This window comes from Rattus norvegicus, chromosome 12 (genome assembly GCF_036323735.1).
Source record: "Rattus norvegicus strain BN/NHsdMcwi chromosome 12, GRCr8, whole genome shotgun sequence".
Taxonomy (NCBI): Eukaryota; Metazoa; Chordata; class Mammalia; order Rodentia; family Muridae; genus Rattus; species Rattus norvegicus.
The window spans coordinates 16,298,551-16,317,319 of NC_086030.1; the positions used below are offsets into that span (position 1 = coordinate 16,298,551).

Genomic DNA, 18,769 nt, shown 5'->3' on the forward strand with positions numbered 1-18,769 from the left:
ATTTATTCATTTATTATATATAAGTACACTGTAGCTGTCTTCAGATACACCAGAAGAGGGCACCAGATCCCATTACAGATGGTTGTGAGCCACCATGTGGTTGCCGGGAATTGAACTCATGACCTCTGGAAGAGCAGTCGGGTGCTCTTAACCGCTGAGCCATCTCTCCAGCCCCAATGTTTTTCAAATACCTGTGTATTTGCCTAAGGTATTAAGAGTCCAGATTTAGCTGGGCATGATGACTCTGGCCTTTAATCTCAGCACTGAGGAGGCAGAGGCAGGCTGATCTCTCTGAGTTCCAGCACAACCGGTACAAAATAGCAAGACTGGGTCTCAAAACTAAAGGTATGGATGTAAAAGTTGAGGTTTGTTCTAGGGCGCGTCAGTGATTCCTCCCTTGATCCTAGCTATTGTCTTCCTTCTCTCCACCTTAAGGAGGCCGAGGCGCTACCAGCAGGGAGAACGGGATGGCCAGCATTTGCTGGAATTTGGGTGGGGCACAAACAGGTTAGATCCCTACCACCGCTCTTCCCAGGGCACCTGTGCTGGAAGAAGCTCTCGAGAGCCCGGCAGACTCCATAGCGCTCGGGAGGAGTGAGGAGGTGGTCCAGCTGCTGGCTGAAGGTCCTCCCCTGGACTCGGATACTGGAAGGCAGGATGTCCGCCACCCACTGCAGTGAGGTGAGAGCTGACGCCCGGGTCGGGGAATCCAGAGAGTCTGAATCTGCGGGGGACCACAGGCATGGGGAGGCACGGGTGACCCGGAGTCACCAAGGTAGGTGCTGCTTCCCAGACAGCTGGGGTCAGCAGCCTTGTGAGCTGGGGCATGCAATGCTTTGAACAGCATTGAACTCTGCGCGTTGGGCTCTATCGCACCCCCTGGCGGCGTCCCTGGGAAGCGACCAAAACAGTCCTGGGAACGCTATGGCTTGACAGTCTCACCACTGGCGAAAGGGACCGGTCCTTCCTCTACCACCAGCGTGGGCATAGCGCCACTGCCCTGCAACATGGACACCACCTTGTCGTGGGAGCAGTTCCTGAAAAGGAGATGGCCCAGGAGGGCCTGTCAAGTGAGCTCTATCCATCATGTAGAAGCCACCCAGCAAATCCACTGTCGCGTAGGACTAGCCAGGACCCCAACTTTCATATAAGTTAAGATTGTATACGGTAGAAGCCCCAGACTTTGGGCAGATTTGCCTGCTGTTGCCTTGGATTGGCATTTCTGGGCATAGAAGGAACTTTTCCTATGTCACGCTCGGCAGGGCGCCCTTCCAGAGCAAAACGATCAGTCCTCTTTGTTATGTGTCCCCAACATGTCATTGTAATATTTTTTGGTTGGAAGAATGGACTAGAGGTACTGGCGAAGTGTAAGGATTGGAGTGCAGTCCCACTATTGGGTGAGCATGGTGGTACACAACCATAATCCCAGCACTTGGGATGTTGAGGCAGGAGGATTTGCAGAATTTAAAGCCAGTCTGAACTATATAGCAAGTCCAAGTTGTCTGGACAACCAATCAAGACCCTGTCTCAAAACAAAAGATTTAAACGGGTCTGGAAGCCAGGCATGATAACTAACACTGTGTCCCAGCGCTCAGCGGAGGCAGGTGGATTGTCATGAACTCAAGGCAAGTCTGGGCTACACAGTGAATTCCAAGTCAGCCTGGAATACAATAATAAAATTGTATTAATTTTATTAAAAAATCAAAATAAAATGCCGGGGACGTAGCACTGAGATTGTGTTTGCCTAATACAAGTACCTTGTGTTTTATCCCCAGTATGACAGGGAAAGATGCTTTATGTGGAAGAGGCATAGGTCATAGGGCATAGGTCAGAAGGGGATGCGGTCACTGTTAGTCTCCCAAGAGAACTATCACCACAATCACAAGACTCCTCAGGGGTTCCTGACCTCATGTCCAGTCCATTGAGGAAGAGGATCCGGTCACCTGACTTGAGGGATGCATTTTCAGCCGGGCTGCCTGAAGGAGAGAGAGAGAGAGTGTGTATGTAGTCAGCTCACCACCATGTAGTGGACTTGGATGGGAATCTCCCCTACTCAACCCCACTGTGCGAGCCAGATAAACCATTCTTCAGGTTTACAGGTGAGAATCGACGCTCGGGGCCGTCTAAATGGTTTACTGAGTAGGAAAGCTTGCTGCCAAGTCTGACTGAGTTTGATCCCTGAGACCTATGTGACAGAATAACTCCTACAAGTTGTCCTCTAACCTTTTCTCACACACACACACTCACACTCACACACTCACACACACTCACACTCACACACTCACTCACACATACACTCACACACACTGACACACATACACACACACTCACATATACACTCACACACACTGACACACATACACACACTCACATATACACTCACACACACTGATACACATACACACACATGCTCACACACACTCACACACACTCACACACACATACTGACACACACATTCACACACACACTCACACACACTCTCACACATACACTCACACACACTGAAACACATATACTCACACACACACTGACACACATACACTCACACACACTGACACACATATACTCACACACACAGACACACATATACTCACACACACATGCATGCGTGTGCGTGCACATTCACACACATGCACGAGTGCGCACACACACTCACACTCACATGCACACACACGCACACCTCTCTCTCTCTCTCTCTCTCTCTCTCACACACACACACACACACACACACACACCCCAAATGTGTGGTCCCATCCTTCCTCAAAATAAATAAGTTTAATTTTAAAAGAAGCCTGGAAAAGGCTTCATTTGTGCAGGTATGTGCGTGTGTGCGTGTGTGTGTGTGTGTGTGTGTGTGTGTGTGTATGAGAGAGAGAGAGAGAGAGAGAGAGAGAGAGAGAGAGAGAGAGAGGTTGCCTATGTAGAGGCCCGAGACTGATACCATCCTCCATCTATCTATCTTCCCCCTTGTTCACGGAGGCAGGGTCTCCCAGTCAAACCTGGAGTTCACCCATACGGCTAACTTGCCAGAGCCCCAGCTCCTCCCTTCAAGGCTAGACTTACCGGAAGCTATCATACCCACCTAGCATTTTATATGTTCTAGGCATCCAAAGTGTTTAGAGAACAGTGGCTCTAACCATTGAGCGATCTCCCCAGCCCTTACTCTCTGTTTCTTAGCAATGGATGCAATGAGACTAGCAGGCATAGATAGCATTACCAGAGAGGGCTTCATCAGGGTCTGTCACCTCATTCCCAATCTTAGGGACTCAGGGGAACCTGTCCATCCCTCACCAGGCAGGACAGATTCGATCCAGACCGGTCCATGGCCACGCAGAGTGAAGCCGAAACTCTTGTTGCCTTTATAGACACGAACAGTCCTGTGGGAGAAAAAAACGTATCGGAGATGGGTGAGTTTCCCTGTCTCACCCTGAGAACAGAAGATCGGGGCTCAGGGGATGGACATGTCTCATGTCCTTGTCCTCACAAACCCCAATGCCCAGGACTCGGACCCAAGCAATGTCACGAGATGTCCCCTGCTGTCACCCGCACGCCGTGCGTACCTGCGAGGACCCCCAGGGCCAGTGCGACCGCCCAGCAGCGAGGCCGCCTTCCGCGGGGGCGGCTCATCGGGACGGCGGGGCGCGGCGCTAGCGCGGGTGGACACTAAGAGGCGTTCCGGACGCTCCTCGCTGCGGCTCCGGCGCAAACGCTGCGCGCCCTGCGCCCTCCGAGCACGGCACAGCTTGCCCAGGAGACCCTGAGACACCACCTCGTCAAAGCGCGCCCGGTGCTTCTTGGGGATGAAGATCCTGCAAGGCAAGAACCGACCACCGAGTCAGGCGCGGTCCCTAAGTGCATTCCAAAGGCACCTCCTAGTGGCTCTTCTGCGCATTCCCAGGGGTGTCCAGGGACATTTTCATTCTCCTCTTCAGTGAACAGACTTTCATTCCCAGCTGTCCTAGACCTGATCCTGTGATTGCTCGGTAGGTAGAAATGCTTGCTGTCAAGCCTGAAGACCTGAGTTCGATTCCTCAGTACCCACATAGTGGAGGGGTAGAATTGACTATCTTTTTTTTTTATATATATAAATGTGTATTTTCCATTTAGCATTTATTATTTTTTTAAAGATTTATTCATTTATTATATATAAGTACACTGTAGCTATCTTCAGATACACCAGAGGAGGGCATCGGATCTCATTACAGATGATTGTAAGCCACCATGTGGTTGCTGGGAATTGAATTCAGGACCTCTGGAAGAGCAGTCAGTGCTCTTAACCTCTGAGCCATCTCTCCAGCCCAGAATTGACTATCTTAAGACTATAGCAGGAGAGTGGCATCCTGCTTACCCTACCCTGGGAAGTCCGCAAAGACTGTTTCCTGTTACCCTAACCTATGCAGGGCCTTCCTGCTCCCAAACCAGTCTATAGAGGCGTTCCATCTCCTGTCTGTCTCCCATCTGTCCGTTCTTTGTCTCCATTCTCTCATGTTCTCGCATCTACCAGACCAAGCCCCAGCTAACGCTCTCCTCTCTCCCTTCTTATTTCCGGTGATTGCTAGAGAAAAACTACAACAGCCACTCGCGAAGTGTCTGACTTCCCTCCGAGGGTCCTCATACTTCTGCTTCTCCTGCTTGCTTTCTTGTCCCTGTCCACAGCCACTTCCTTGTAAAAGTGAGGACAATTACCATCTCCAAGTTATGGCTCTGCCTGATGCATTATTTTTTTTTTGGAGCTGGGGACCGAACCCAGGGCCTTGCGCTTGCTAGGGAAGCGCTCTACCACTGAGCTAAATCCCCAACCCCTGCCTGATGCATTCTTATTTTCCCCCTTTAATATTTTTAAAATAATAATCTCTATTATTTCTTAAGTGTGTGTGTGCATGTGTTCCCAGTCCCCTGCGTGTGCTTAGCAAACCTCTGCCCACTTGTCCCTGCTGGATACTGAGCTCAGCTATGGAGGCCCTGTGGTGCTCTCCAAGGTGTCAGCCCATAGGTGGTGGGAGGAGACTTAGCCTCTACACAATGCCCGTGCCCTGGGAAGAGTCCTTGGCGCCTATTAGTCTAGGAGCTCTCCAAAGCCAGATTTGTCTTTGGGCTCTGGGTCACAGGGATGGAGAAGAATGTGGCACTCGAGCAGAAAGTGTGTGTGTGTGTGCGCACGCGCCTGTCTGTCTGTCTATGTGTGATACAACACCACTGTGAGCTTATCGACCCACTGCAGAAGATTCTAAGGCACAGAGAAATCTGTAACTTTCCAGGGTGACACAACTGGCCCATGACAGCTGGAATCAGGGCTCATGACACTAAGTAAGGGCTTCCTGGCTGTACCCCAAGGCTCCCTTCTCCGTTCTTTATATCAGTAGTCAATGCCAAGGGCATGGTAGGGAGTCAGGAAAGAAGGCTTGGTATGCAGCTGAAATACATCCTCCCCTGAACTGGATCTGTAGCTCTCCCTGCCTCTGTGGATAAGGTTAATGAAGCCAGCCAGGCAGAATGAACCCCCTGGTGAGATAGTAGGAACGGAGATCCTTCAGGAGGGCTCATACTAGCCCCGTGCCCATGGAGTTCTGCTTCAGATCGGCTACTCTGAGTAACCAGGAAATCTCCTGAGCCTGATTCTTCCATCTGCCTGCATGATCTTGGGCCTCTCCTTATTCTGTCTCATGTCGAGGCAGAGCATACAGAGACTGTCCACCTTATAGCTCAACCATCAGCCCCAGGCCCTGCAAGGCAGCAGACCTACATTCTAACCTGGGCAGGGGTCAGATGCCCAGAACAATTTGACATCCAACACTAAGAAGTCAAAGTCCTGCTTGCCAGGTGGGCACCAGACTGAGTCACAAACTGGGAGGTCTGGTGGCTAGTTCTCTGCTTGGCATCCTGGAGCCTGATACAGAGCCAAGGCTGCCTGCTGAGGCTGACACCCTTCCTGGCTGGCATGAACCTTCCCTACGGTTCCATCATTGTCTGGCCCAGCCACCCCAGTTCTGGCACTGCTGTCTGTTAATTAAAGTTGGCACAGTCAGATGCAGTAGGGGCGAATTCATTACAGGGACATATCATTGCCTTTTTGACTGTGACAGACTAGCACTGTAGGTCTCCAAGGCTCTTATGCTCTTACTAAACCCAACAGGCTTTCCTGAGCTCCAAGGATTCTTCCTGAGAGTCACAAGTCTAAACCTTCCACTGGGTCACTTCTGCTGCTGGAGCCTCTCCGAGGACCATCCCTTGCCTGTGTGTACTCCACTCCAACCCAGCTTTCTTCACTTAGCCCTTGATCTCCAGCCAGGAAATGTGGAGACAGGAATGGGAGCCTCAGAGGCAACAACCTGCAGTTCCTGACAGTGGGAAGGTGCTGCCTTCCAAATTCAAAACTCGATGCAATGGTCTAGATTCTCACTCAGGACACTCGACACCCCCGTTCTTGGTCCCTTGCCCTATCCTGTGAGCCAATGCAGGAAGGTTGACTTTTAATCCTAGCCTTTCACTTCATCCCAGAACTCTGGCTGCCAGCGAGTCCTGGGTACCCAACATCGAAACCTCACCTCCCACATACCCACCAGTTTATTCCCACTGTCCCCAGTTTCTGGACTCCGCCCAGTTTCAATAGGTTGCCCACCCAGAACAGGGAACCCCTCTTGATATCCCAGCCCCCTCCCCCACCTTAAGCTGGCCGGACGCGAGGCAAGAGGTTCCCAGGGGCGCAGAACGCGATGGGGAAGCTACCTAAAGTGCCGAGAGAAGCCCTGGTCCTTCCCCATCTGGATCTGCGAGGGCGGTGCGGCAGGTGCGCACCGGGCAGCGGGTGGCGGAGCCCGCGATGACAGAGAGGGCGCCCGCGATTCCACGCGCCTTTGCTGGGCGAGCGTGCGCCGCCCCTCCCGGCCAGTCTCCGCACCGTGGCCCCATGCCCGCCCATTCTTGGTAGCTCCGCCCCACCCCTCCTCTCTTCTCCCTGCCCGGGGACCCTTCAATTAGCTGGGGCATCCGGAGGAGTAGAGAGATCAGGGTGATTCAAGGCTGTCAAGCTCCTTCCTTCGTCTCTCCACCGTATTCCCTCTCCAAGAGTCTTGTCTGGGATCTCTTGGCCCAGCGCCCTGGTCCCCTTACAATGGCTGCAACACTCTAACAGCCAACACCTTTTTGAAGAACTCCCTTTTGCAGTGCCCCGGAAGGCATTTATTTGCACAGGACTTCCCAGGAGCTGGCCAGTGCTGAAAATGCCTTCCCAGGGAAAGAGTGAGGAAGGAGAGAGACCTTTGAATACAGTGGCCAGGGCCACAGACTGCACTTCAGAGCAGTGGATGGCTATGCTAGGGTTTATGGATTCTAGGGGAGATGGGAGCACCCCAGGGGTTTTGAGATCTTGGTAACCAAGGGAGGAGGAATGCCAGGAGTCAGCCTGGAAAAGGTAGAGGACGTAAGGAGAGGCTAGGGTGGTTTTGTTTGTTTTTCAGTACTGGACCTTGAACGAAGGTTTCACACATGCCGCTCAAGCGCTCTACTGCAGGGATACATCCCCACGCCTCTTCTTACTTTGAGAAAGGGTCTCATTAAGTTCTCCAGGCCGGTCTTGAACTCGCTCTAATCCAGGCTGGCTGTGAATTCTCTTTCCCTTTCTCTTTGCCTTCTCCTTCTCCTTCCCCTTCCCCTCCCCCCTCTCCCTTCCCGCCATCTTCCTTCCTTCCCTTCCTCCCTTTCCATAAGGTCTTATATAGCCCAGGAGAGTCTCAAAGCTGCTCTGCAACCAAGGATAACCTTGGGAGTCTCCTGCTTCCATTTCCTGGGTACTAGGATTACAAGCATATACCTCCAAGCCTGGTTTTATTCCATTCAGGGAACCAAAGTCAAGCATCTGTCCATGCCGATATGCACGCTGCCAACATTCCCAACCCAGACCTTGAAGGCTTGATCCTCCTGCCTCAGCTTCTTGAGTAGATGGGATTATAGGCCTGCTCCACCACGTTTGGCTAAGTGATTACATTTTGAAATACAGAAGTGGGCCAAGGATATAGCTCAGTGGTAGAGCATGTGCCCCCAGCCCCTCCCTTCCCTCTCGCCCCCACTGCTCTGTTGTAATCTCTCAGAGCTGTTTTACTCTGGCAGAGGCAGCAGCTGCCGCTGCAGCCTATTCATACCTTGCCCTCCTCAATCTACCCCATGCCTGTGAGCACAATTCTCATCCTGAGAGCAGCTGACAGCAGGACCACGACTGACCCATGGTGACAGAGACGTTCTCGGTCTTGCTTGCCAGCATTGGCGCCCTAGAACCAGCCACGCCCAAAGGCTATAAAAACTGTCCACTGTGCAGACAAGAGAGACGAGGACAGCATTGGATGAATGCTCACGCTGCAGTCTGGGCATGCCACTTCCTTCATGATCAGGCCACCTCAGGCACGGACAAGCCTGAGGGGACAAGGGGGTGGGGGCAGTGGTGGGGGCATTTGGCCAGGTGACTCAAGAAAGCACAGAGTAAATGCTGGGGAACAGGCAATTTGTAGACTTGTCTACAGTGCCTGCCTCGGTGAAGGAACCTTATCAGAGATCATTCAGGAACAATCATTCTCAAACAGAGGCAACTTTGTGCCCACCTCTCCCCCCGAAGACATTTGGCACAAGCTCAAGACGTCTTTTTGGCTGCCACAAAGTGACAGCTGGGAGAGGGATGTGGTACTGGCATCTAGTGGGTAGAGGCCAAGGATCCTGCTTCTAAGCAGCCCATGTGCACAGGGTAGCTCCCACACAGAGAAAAGGTAGGACCCCAAAGTTGTACTGGAGAGAGAGACCCTCCATATGGGAGACCAACACTACCCGACCACATGCAATACTGGATATTTCTACATCAGTACGCGCACACGCACACACACACACACATGCACACGCACACACACACACACACACACACACACACACGCACACACCATAGCTGCACCACACACAGGTTTTTGGATCTTTGTGTATGGTGTGCATGTGTGCCTCATGCATGCTTCCATGAGTATGGGCGCACGTGCATGTGAGTGCCGCTAGCCAGCTTGCTCTCAGGACCCAAGGCTGAGCAATTAACAAGCGACAGATCTGGGGATCTGAACTCTGGTCCTCATGCTCATGCCAAAAGCACTGGAGTCACTGAGACGTTTCCCCAGCCCTCACATGTAAATATTTTTATTTTGGGAGACAAGGTATATGGCTGGTCTCAAACTCACAGAGAGCCACCCGCATCTGCCATCCGAGTGCTGGGATTAAAGGAGTGTGCCATCATCGCTGCTTAATTTTATTTTACTTATTTGAGAAAGGGTCTCACCATGTAGCTCTGGCTGGCCTAGAATTCCTTACGTAGATCAGGCTAGCCTTAAACTCTCAGAGATCTGCCTGCCTACATTACTATAATTATTATAATTTCTATATATAATATGTACTATATTACTATAATTTATATACTATATTACTATAATATATTGTGATATACATATATCACTATATATATATATATATATATATATATATATATATATATATATATATATATATATATATATAGTGTGTTACCCTTGCCTGAGTGTGCATGTGGAGGTCAGAGGTCAACAGATGTCTTCCTTGACTGCTATCCGCCATATATTCTTTCAACAGGCTCTCTTACTGAGCCTGGAGTGAACTGATTAGACTAGACCGAATGACATGTGAGCCCCAGGGATTCTGTCTCCGTCTCCCCAGCACTGGGAACACTGTGCCACCGCCTGGCTTTTACATAGGTGCTGGGGAGCCAAAATCAGGTCTTCATGCTTTCATAGCAAGTGCTTTGCCTGCTAAGCTGTCTCTCCCACTCTATCATGCCATATAAATACTTCTTGTGGGTGGTACAGGGGGTCACACCCAGGTGTGACCACACCCAGGAAAGAACTCTGCTACAGGACTATCTCTTGTTTTGTCTTTGTTTCTTTTTTTCTTTTTCTTTTTCTTTTTTTGGTTCTTTTTTTCGGAGCTGGGGATTGAACCCAGGGCCTTGTGCTTCCTAGGCAAGCGCTCTACCACTGAGCTAAATCCCCAACCCCTGTCTTTGTTTCTTTATGATAAGCTCTCCTTATGTAGTTCATGCTGGCCCTGTACCCCATTTATAGACTCAAACTTGCAACTCTGACTCTAATGCCTGAGTGTTGGGTTTATTGAAATTGTGCATCCCCACCTTTGGCTCCAAGAACTACATCATGGTGTCCCTGAAAGGACCCTACGGAAGGAGTACCTGTGGTCCCACCTCCCCGGAAGAGCTCACTTACATGGTTTCTTACCCAGACCCCTGTTGGGAGCACATAGATAAAACAGCCCTGTTCCTCAGGCAGCCTGTGAAGATCTGTTTACTTGCTCAAGGCTGTACCGTCACTGAAGAGACCCCAAGGTTCCAGCTGGAAATTCCAAATCCCACCACCTCAGCCATGCCAGCGGCTGCATTCTCTACCTACCTCACCCTTTCCTCCCCCGTATGACATCCCCCAAGCCCCATGCTGCACTTTCTCTCCCCTCTTGGACGAATCACACTTTCCAAACGGCCTGTCCTGTCCTAATTAGAAAGCCATTTTACCACTTAATCAGATCGAGAGTCCTTGGGGGACAGACCCAAATTAGGTTCCAAGTGGCAGCAAGAAGCGCTCTCGTAAAGGAGCACGGTGCCTTTGTGTACTGTGGCCACAAATTCGGACACATGCAAGCCCTGCGTTGTCCCAGACCGTAGCCACTCCCTGTCTATGTAAACACTTACAGCATGACTAAGGAAAGCCGGATAAACCGTATGTGTAACGGACAGCGTCTCATGTAGCCCAGGCTGGCCTTCAATTTCCTGTGTGGCCTAGGATAACCTTGTACTTCCAGGCCTTCCACCTCTACTTTCCCTAACGCTGAGATTACAAGCACATGCCACCATCCATGGTTTTGTGCAGTGTTGAGACTTGAACCCAGGGCCTCGCGGTTGTGGCTACGAACTTGCAGTCTTCTTGCCTCGGCCTCCCAAGTGCTGGGGTTACAGGTGTGTGATCATGTATATTTATGAAAAATTCAACCACATTAAATAACCACACGTACTAAATGGCTACTGTGAGAGAGGCCTCTGCAGTCACTCCAAACCCTACCCCTCATCTCAGGCCACACTCCTGTGTTCTGAGTGGACTCTCGCCTCCATGGGAAGATTACTTATTTATTATTTATTTATAGCCAAGGTCTTGATAAACGACTCAGGAAGGCTTTGAACTTGTGATCTTCCTGCTGTAACCTCCCAAGTAGGTGTGATTTCAGGAGAGGATCTAAAGAAACCTTTATGCACACACACACACACACACACACACACACACACACACACACACACACACATCTTCTTCTTCATCATCATCATCTACCATCTTTTGTCTACTCAACCTTTTACTTTTAAGCCTTGTCTGTCTGTCAGGGCAGTGATTCTCCATTGTCTTTATTCAATGGCAAGCCACGATACCCCTGTTCTGGCCAGATGCTTGGCCCTGAACTCTCTGGGGTGACTGACCTTCCGGTTCCAGGACATACTTCCGGACCCCACTGAGGCCCAACTTTCTGAGGTATAGATCGGACACCTGCTGAGTCCCTGCCATGATTGCAAGAGTCTGGGTTAGCAATGGCTTGCCCCTGAACTTGGACTCCGGTCTCAGAATTAGCTTGCTGCCTCCGTGATGGTTTCTTGTCCCTTCGGAGACTTCTCCAAGAAGCTCTGCCCCCAAATCCTCTGCATCCCAAGAGCCCAGCACACAGTGGGGACGTTGACAACTGGTCAGCTCCGGGGAAGGAGGAAGGTGTTCGGAAATTCGGATATGTTGGAATGGTAGTGGTGGGGAGGCGTTGCCTGAATTCCCCGCTGCCATATTACCCTCCCTTCAGAGCCCAGCTGGGCGCCGCCCCCTCCTCCAACAACCTCCCCAATTTTCCTGTCGCATTTGACACCCGCTGGCGACACAGGCTTCCCATTCATCCTCCCGGCAGCGCCCCAGGGAAGCATCGGGCCACGGGGGCATTCGGGAGTGTCCAGGGGTTCCCGCTTTTTCCACTAGACCACCTCCTCCCGTTCTGATCCTCAGCTGACAGGGGCCTCTCGGGCGCTTGGGGACGAAAAGCAGAGAGGCAGACGCCGCCGCTGTCCCGAGAGAGGTGGCGGGCGGAGACAGAAGCCCCGCAGCACCGAGATGAAACCGGGAAATCTGAGCGATCCTCCCGCTGAGTCTGGCCTGGAGACAAACGCACCAAGTTCCCTGGGGACAGCCGCGTCCCCCTACAAGCCCAGCCCCTCATGGAACTGGGCAGAACCGAGCTCTGCCTATCTGTCACCTCCCCAGGAAGTCCTCAGCCCCCTGCATCAGCTCCGCGACAAATTTCGCTCTAGAAATAACTTTTTTTTTTTCTATCCAAAGCTCTTTTTCTTCTCCTCAGCAAGAGTCAGTCCCCTCACTCACCCCAGGCAGCTCATGGTGGCCTCTTTCGGTGGCCTCCAATGCGTTTCGCTGCAGAGTCGAGATGCTGAGCCCGGGCTGGTGGGGGCGGGGGGCTGGCCAGCCCAGTCCCTGACATTGGCCAGGCCCAGAGGGAGGGGCAGACCGCGGGGTGAATGGCAGCGAGGGGAGGGGGCAGGCTGAGCCCGGAAAGGGGGAGGGTTCGGGCAAGAGCCTGGAGAGAAAGCCAGGCAAGACCCACAGAGTATGAAAAATCCCAGAGGCTGCCTGATCGAAGTTGCGTGCAGAAGGCCCTCAGTGAAGGAGGCCAGGGATAGGATATTCCTGGCTCACCTGGAGTCGCCATGGCCCCCCCAGGAATTTCCTCAAATCCACTTAGAGGGTGAGTTAAAGAGGTGCTACTGCACAGCTTACTGGGTCTAAGAGCCTGTGACAACCATTGATTTGCTCTGTGACCCTCTCAGTACCGCGACTTGACTCTCCCAATGGAGTTAATTAGGTGACTTAGTGTCCTTTAAGGATCTAATAAAGTCCTTGGCGCACTATCACCATCATCAAAATCACCACCACCACCACCTCCATCATCATCAAACTGATATCCACGAGCCCTAGTGTTGGGACAGGGGAGATGTCTCAGTGGTTAGAGCGCTTGCTCAGCAAAGCACGAAGACCCACGTTCCACCCTCAGCACCCAGTGTGGGGTACCAAGAGTCAGAGAGCAGTCATTGCCTGCAGGATTGTGTGGGCATCCAAACCCACACAGCTGACTCCTCCATATTGTGTCCCAACCCCAGTCACAGTATGGAACTGAGACTGTCTTGGTGTTCTCAATGACTGCTGCTATGGTGGTTTGGGACGGAGTCAGGGCGCTGTGGCTTTACCTCAAGAAGTGGTCCTTCACAGGCTAGCGTTAGCTGTCCCTCCCATCATCACAAACACAACCTCGGTGACAGGCTCGCCTGCATTCTACAGCTCAAGAGCGGCCCCTGTGTCCCACCTTGAGTGAAACCCACAGCTCTTCCCATCTTGCCATCCACAGAGGTACCTGAGGTTGTCCAGGACCGGACCCTGGGCCTCACTGGGCAGTACGAGAATGAGGGTCCACACCAGCTCATCGACCCGTTGCTCCGCAGCAAACTGCTTCAGGGCAGCAAACACCTGCTCCTTGGCTGTTGGCTGATCCCCCAAGATGTCATCTACCTGCAAAGAGAGGGTCGTAGGTGAGACTGTGGAGAGTTCTCAGCTCACCTCCGAGGGACGGCTGACACCGGAAGCACTTTGCCCACCTGACCTCACTTCCCTTGCCTGCCCTTGAGACCGAGACTTTGCTTTTCTTTTCGTTGTTGTGTTTTTGTTTTTGTTTTCTTGGTTTTTTTGTTTTTTTGTTTTTTTGTTTTTTTGTTTTTTGTTTTTTTTACTCCTGACTGTCCTGGAACTCGATTTGCAGTCCAGGCTGGCCTTGAACTATCAGAGATCTACCTGCCTCTGCCTCCCAAGCACTGGAATTTAAAGGCCTGTGCCACCACTGCCTGGCGTGAGATCTGTCTCTGTTAACTATTAACACCTGCATTTTGTACCCAAAGAGCTAAGGTCACAGAAGCTGGCAGAGAAAGGACTTGTAGAGAAGTCATTTGTGGAAGAGACAGTTCACCCAAGTGCTATGACGTTACCAGATCAGGTCATAACGTTACCAGATCGGGATCTGCACCCAGGAGCAGCCACTTTTTAAAAAACAAAACAAAAACAAAAACATGTATTTGCATATTTTCAGAGGTCAGAGAACCATTTGCTGGAGTCAGTTCTCTTCTCTCATGTGGGTTCTAGGGATTCAACTCAGGTCATCAGGGCTTTTAGTGAATGCCTCACCCACAGAGCCATCTCACCAGCCCCGGAACAGCCATTCCAACGAATCAAAGGACTTAATAGAAGTGCTTAAACACGTGCCAGGCACTCACTAATTGCTAGTTACTATTATTATAATACTATGTTGGTGTTCCGTCGCACAGCACTGTTTGCTAAGGGTTCCCACAGCGTACATTCTGGTTCCATAAAAGCACTACAGAAGGTGTGCCCTGTCATGAGTTCTAACTCTTTCTCTGTCTGAACTTTATTGGCAAGTTCTTTCTCTTTGTGCACATAACCAGCTAATGTTAATAATGGAACATCTATTCAGGGGCGTGTGGGGGCCATTGACACTGGGCGTGCAAATGCACACAATGTTCCTGGAAAGTAGCTTGTTAATATTCCTAAAGCGCTCTCTCTCTCTCTCTCTCTCTCTCTCTCTCTCTCTCTCTCACACACACACACACACACACACACACACTAGTTCTTGTTCCTGTTTTGCAGTATTAAGGATGGAATCCAGAGTCTCCTCATGCTAGGCAGTGCCACTAAGCTACGTCCCCAGCCTTCTGTGTGTGTGTGTGTGTGTGTGTGTGTGTGTGTGTGTGTGTGTGTGTGTGTCATTTACCTGTGTCCATATTCCTATGTGCGCATGTGCAGGTGGGAGCCAGAGGATGCCACTGGGTGTCTTCCTCAGTGGCTCTCCACTCTCAATCCGAGCGTCCCCTTTTGGTTTTGAGATGATCTCACTTGGCTTTCCAGGCTGAGCTTGGAACTCCACTGTAGCCCAGGCAGGCCTTCAACTTATCATCCTCCTGCCTCAGCCTTCGGAGTAGCTGAGATAACAGGCCTAAGCAATCGGGTCTCAAACTCAAACTTAGTATCCTCCTGCCTCTACCTCCCAAGTGCTCGGCTAGCAGGCACACATCACTGCAGCTAACTGAAGCCCATTATTCCATTCAGTGACTTGCTATCTGGGAGTTCATCAGCTCCTGACAAGACAAGTGCATGATGGCTTGTGAGTGGCATTACATTTTTACTGCATGCTCGAGTGTGTGTGCGTGCGCACGTGTGTGCCACAACAACATGGGGAGATCAGAGGACAACTTTTGGGAGCTGGTTCTTGTCTACTGTGGGTTCCAGTTTAGGCCATCAGGACTTCACAGCAAGGATGACTCTTCTCCTGAGCCATTTTCCTGTTTCTGCTACCGAACCTTGGAATTGACTGCTTTCTTCCTTTAATTTTTTAAAGGGCTATTTATTTATGTATAAGGATGTTTTGTCTTGTTTGTATGTACATTTGCACACTAGAAGAAGGTACTGGATCCCGTGGGACTATAGTCACGAGTAGTGAGTTGCCACGTGGATGATGGGAATTGAATTCAGGACCTCAGGAAGAATAGCCAGTGCTCTTAATACTGAGCCATCTCTCCAGCCCCCCTGACTGATTTCTTTAAAAAGAAAAAAAAAAGTAGCGCTAATGAGACAGCTCCATGGTCAAGAGTCCTTGCCTTCCAGAGGACCTGGGTTGGGTTCCCAGAACAAATCTTGGACAGGCTCAACTCCTGTAACTCCAGCTCCAGGGGAATCCCATGCCCTCTTCTGGCTTCCAGGGGTACTGCACAAACAAGGTACACATACCCAGCCAATAGACAACACACAAAAAATGAATCTTTTTTTTTTTTTTTTTTTTTTCGGAGCTGGGGACCGAACCCAGGGCCTTGCGCTTCCTAGGCAAGCGCTCTACCACTGAGCTAAATCCCCAACCCCAAAAAATGAATCTTTTAAAAGTTTATTATTATTGTGCATGAGTGTGCATGCTATGGCCCAAGTATGGAGGTCGGGGACACCATATGAAGTGGTTCTCTCCTTCACTCTGTTGGCTAGGATTGTGTGGTATTTGCTTTTGCATACTGAGCTATATTTAAAGTCCCCACTGCTTTCTTAGGTGGCCCCACCAGTGCCCAGGGCAGACTTTCTAGAGAGTGAGAGTAGTGGACACAAGTTAGCATTAGCAGGGGATATTGAGGCATTCTGAGCAGAGGCCACTCCCTGCGTGTTCGAGTCCTAACACAGTGACACTTGGATGTATGTCACTGTCTATACACCCATCAGCTATTATGGCTCCTTATCTTGACTCAGGTCCAGCTTCAAGCATCAGACCGGGCACACAGCACACAGCAGGTACTCCTCGCATATTTTTGTGGTGAAACTTAAGGGCGGCGGACATTCGTCGTTTCTTAAGGTCCCCTGCTCACCGCTGTTGTCTCCAAAGCGTTAGGACAGCCACCGCCCACCCCACCCGCCTCCTGACACACACTTTCGACACTGCAAGGGTTGCAGCTTTGGAATCAAAGCCAGCAGCCAACAGCCTCATTTCAAAAGAGTGTGTGGCTAGCTGCGAGGATGTTTTATGTAAGAAAGAGGAAAAAATAGCTCCCCCTCCTGGGGCCCGGGCCACAGGACGGTTCTTGTGTCAGTTATTACCCAGATGTTCTCAACCTACATCTAAGCACGCGGCTCTCAAGGAGCAAAAACTGGGGCAGGCGCAATACAGGTGGGAACCTGTGGGCTTGGGGGGTGGTTATAATAAATTAGTGGGGGTTCCATGGAGGTCATCTCCTCTTGGGATCTACCCACTTTGGGGGAGTGCCTGGGAAGCTCCAACTAGAATCCACCACTTTACATACCTCCCCCCACCCCCTACCCCCCCACCCCACCCCACCCCCGCTAAAAAAAGATTTCATCAGAGCGTCCCTGATTGCCTGTCGGAGTCCGTCTTCATCAGTCCTGCTTCCTGGGCAAGCCTGTTTGTCCTCTCTGCCTTGCTGGGGGATCTAACCGTGCTGCCCTTCAATTCTTTGGTAGTTAGAAGGGACAAGCCTTCATCCTGCTCCAGCCTAGCAAAGTCACCTGGGAAGGCAGCCTATGTGACTTGTTCTGGTCTTCCCTCTCCCTCCTCCGCCTTGATCTCCCCCTCCCCCTGTATTTTAACGTTAAGGAGAGGCAAATGCATGTTGCAGCATGCAAGTGGGGATCAAAGGACACTGTACAGCAATCTCCCCCTCTGACCTCCCCACAGCCCCTTTCAGCTCTGAAGCTTCACACTGAGGTGGTCAGCCATTTTGGAGGACTGTCTGGACCACTATAGAGAACTTTGTGTGGTTGGCTAGTAAACCTTTTTTGTTTAGCTTCTGAGACAGCCCCCGCCCCCAAATCCTAATGGTCTCCTTCCTCCATGCACCCACCTACCGGAGGCCAGGATTCCCTTCTACAGAGAACAAGTTTAGGAGTTCAAATATCCTTGTCGAGAAGTAGAAACCATGTTTCCAGGCTTAGCATCCAGGTCATGTGGAGTGTTAAGGTTCCAAAGAATTCTCTGGTCACACACAATTCATCCTTTGATCTGCTGGAGCCTGGGCTGGATGAGGACACCTACCTGTCCATCTGTCTATCTACCCACCTACCTATCATCTGTCCATCTGTCTATCCACCTATCATCTATATACCCATGTATCATCTTTTGCTCTATCTGCCATCTATCAATCAACCTTCTATCACCTGTTTGTAGTTATCTACCGACCTACCTGTCATCTAGCCATTTATCTGCCTGCTGTCTCCCTTGTCTGCCTACTTACCTGTCTAGCTATCATCGATCAAGCATCTACTATCTTACATATCATCTGTTTATTATCAGTCAGGAAATCAATCACCTATGAATCATCTGTTTTGGAGGCAGAGTCTCACTATGTAGCCCATGCTGGCTAGGAACTTGCTTTGTAAATCTTTCCTTAAGAATTTTGCTCATCCAGCCATCAGAGGCATAGACAAGTAGATCTCTGAGCTCGAGGTTAGCCTGTTCTATAGATTGAGTTCCAGGACAGCCAGGGCTACCCAGAGAAACCCTGTCTTGAAAAACCAAAACCAACCAATCAACCAAACAGCAAAACAATCAGACAAATAAACAACAAAAACTTTTCTCAGCTGCTCCCAGGATCGTGCCCAGCCCCTTCCTCCTCTGGACGCCTTACCTGGCAGCTGAACTCCTGGGCCTTGCGCCTGCGCTCTCTGTGTACAGCATCTGGTCTGGCACCACCAGCCAAACGCAGCAGTTCGCGGCCCAGAGGGAAGCTGCGGCCAAATCGCGGGCTTAGCCAGGCTGCTGTCAAGGCTGTGGGGCCACCCTCGGGGCCTGGGAGCACACCGAGGCTGGGTGGCACTCGAGGGCAGCGCCGAGCCAAGCGCACAAGCTGCTCACAGCTCAGGCCACCCACGGCCAGACCCTCCACTTCCAGGATCTGATCCCCCGGCCGCAACCCCCCAGCGTGCGCGCTGCTTCCTTCAGCCACCTCAATCACGAAGCAGGGGCCAGAGCCGCCCAGCTGGAAGCCGAAGTCCTCAGGCCAGCCTTGGTTGGTGGCTGGCATTGCTGCTGTGGCGGTTCTGCTGGAGAGAGAGGAGAGGGACA

General features: G+C 51.2%; 1 protein-coding gene across 3 annotated transcripts in view; it reads right to left on the minus strand.

Annotated features, from left to right (window-relative positions):
- Grid2ip (Grid2 interacting protein) overlaps positions 1 to 18,769 on the minus strand; it is a 42,511-nt gene extending 23,742 nt beyond the window's left edge. Inside the window, exons 1-7 of one of the 3 annotated variants that reach the window (XM_006248866.5) lie at positions 18,333 to 18,769; positions 13,505 to 13,659; positions 3,562 to 3,810; positions 3,293 to 3,378; positions 1,907 to 1,976; positions 943 to 1,037; positions 541 to 724 (exon numbers count right to left, since the gene is read on the minus strand). In XM_006248866.5, coding sequence (XP_006248928.1) covers positions 541 to 724; positions 943 to 1,037; positions 1,907 to 1,976; positions 3,293 to 3,378; positions 3,562 to 3,810; positions 13,505 to 13,659; positions 18,333 to 18,728 — 1,235 coding nt within the window. In that variant the 5' untranslated portion in view covers positions 18,729 to 18,769. Of the gene's footprint in view, positions 1 to 540; positions 725 to 942; positions 1,038 to 1,906; positions 1,977 to 3,292; positions 3,379 to 3,561; positions 3,811 to 6,727; positions 6,854 to 12,462; positions 12,531 to 13,504; positions 13,660 to 18,332 lie in introns of those variants that run through there. The other 2 variants (NM_001415779.1, NM_001105910.2) reach the window with 2 other exon arrangements.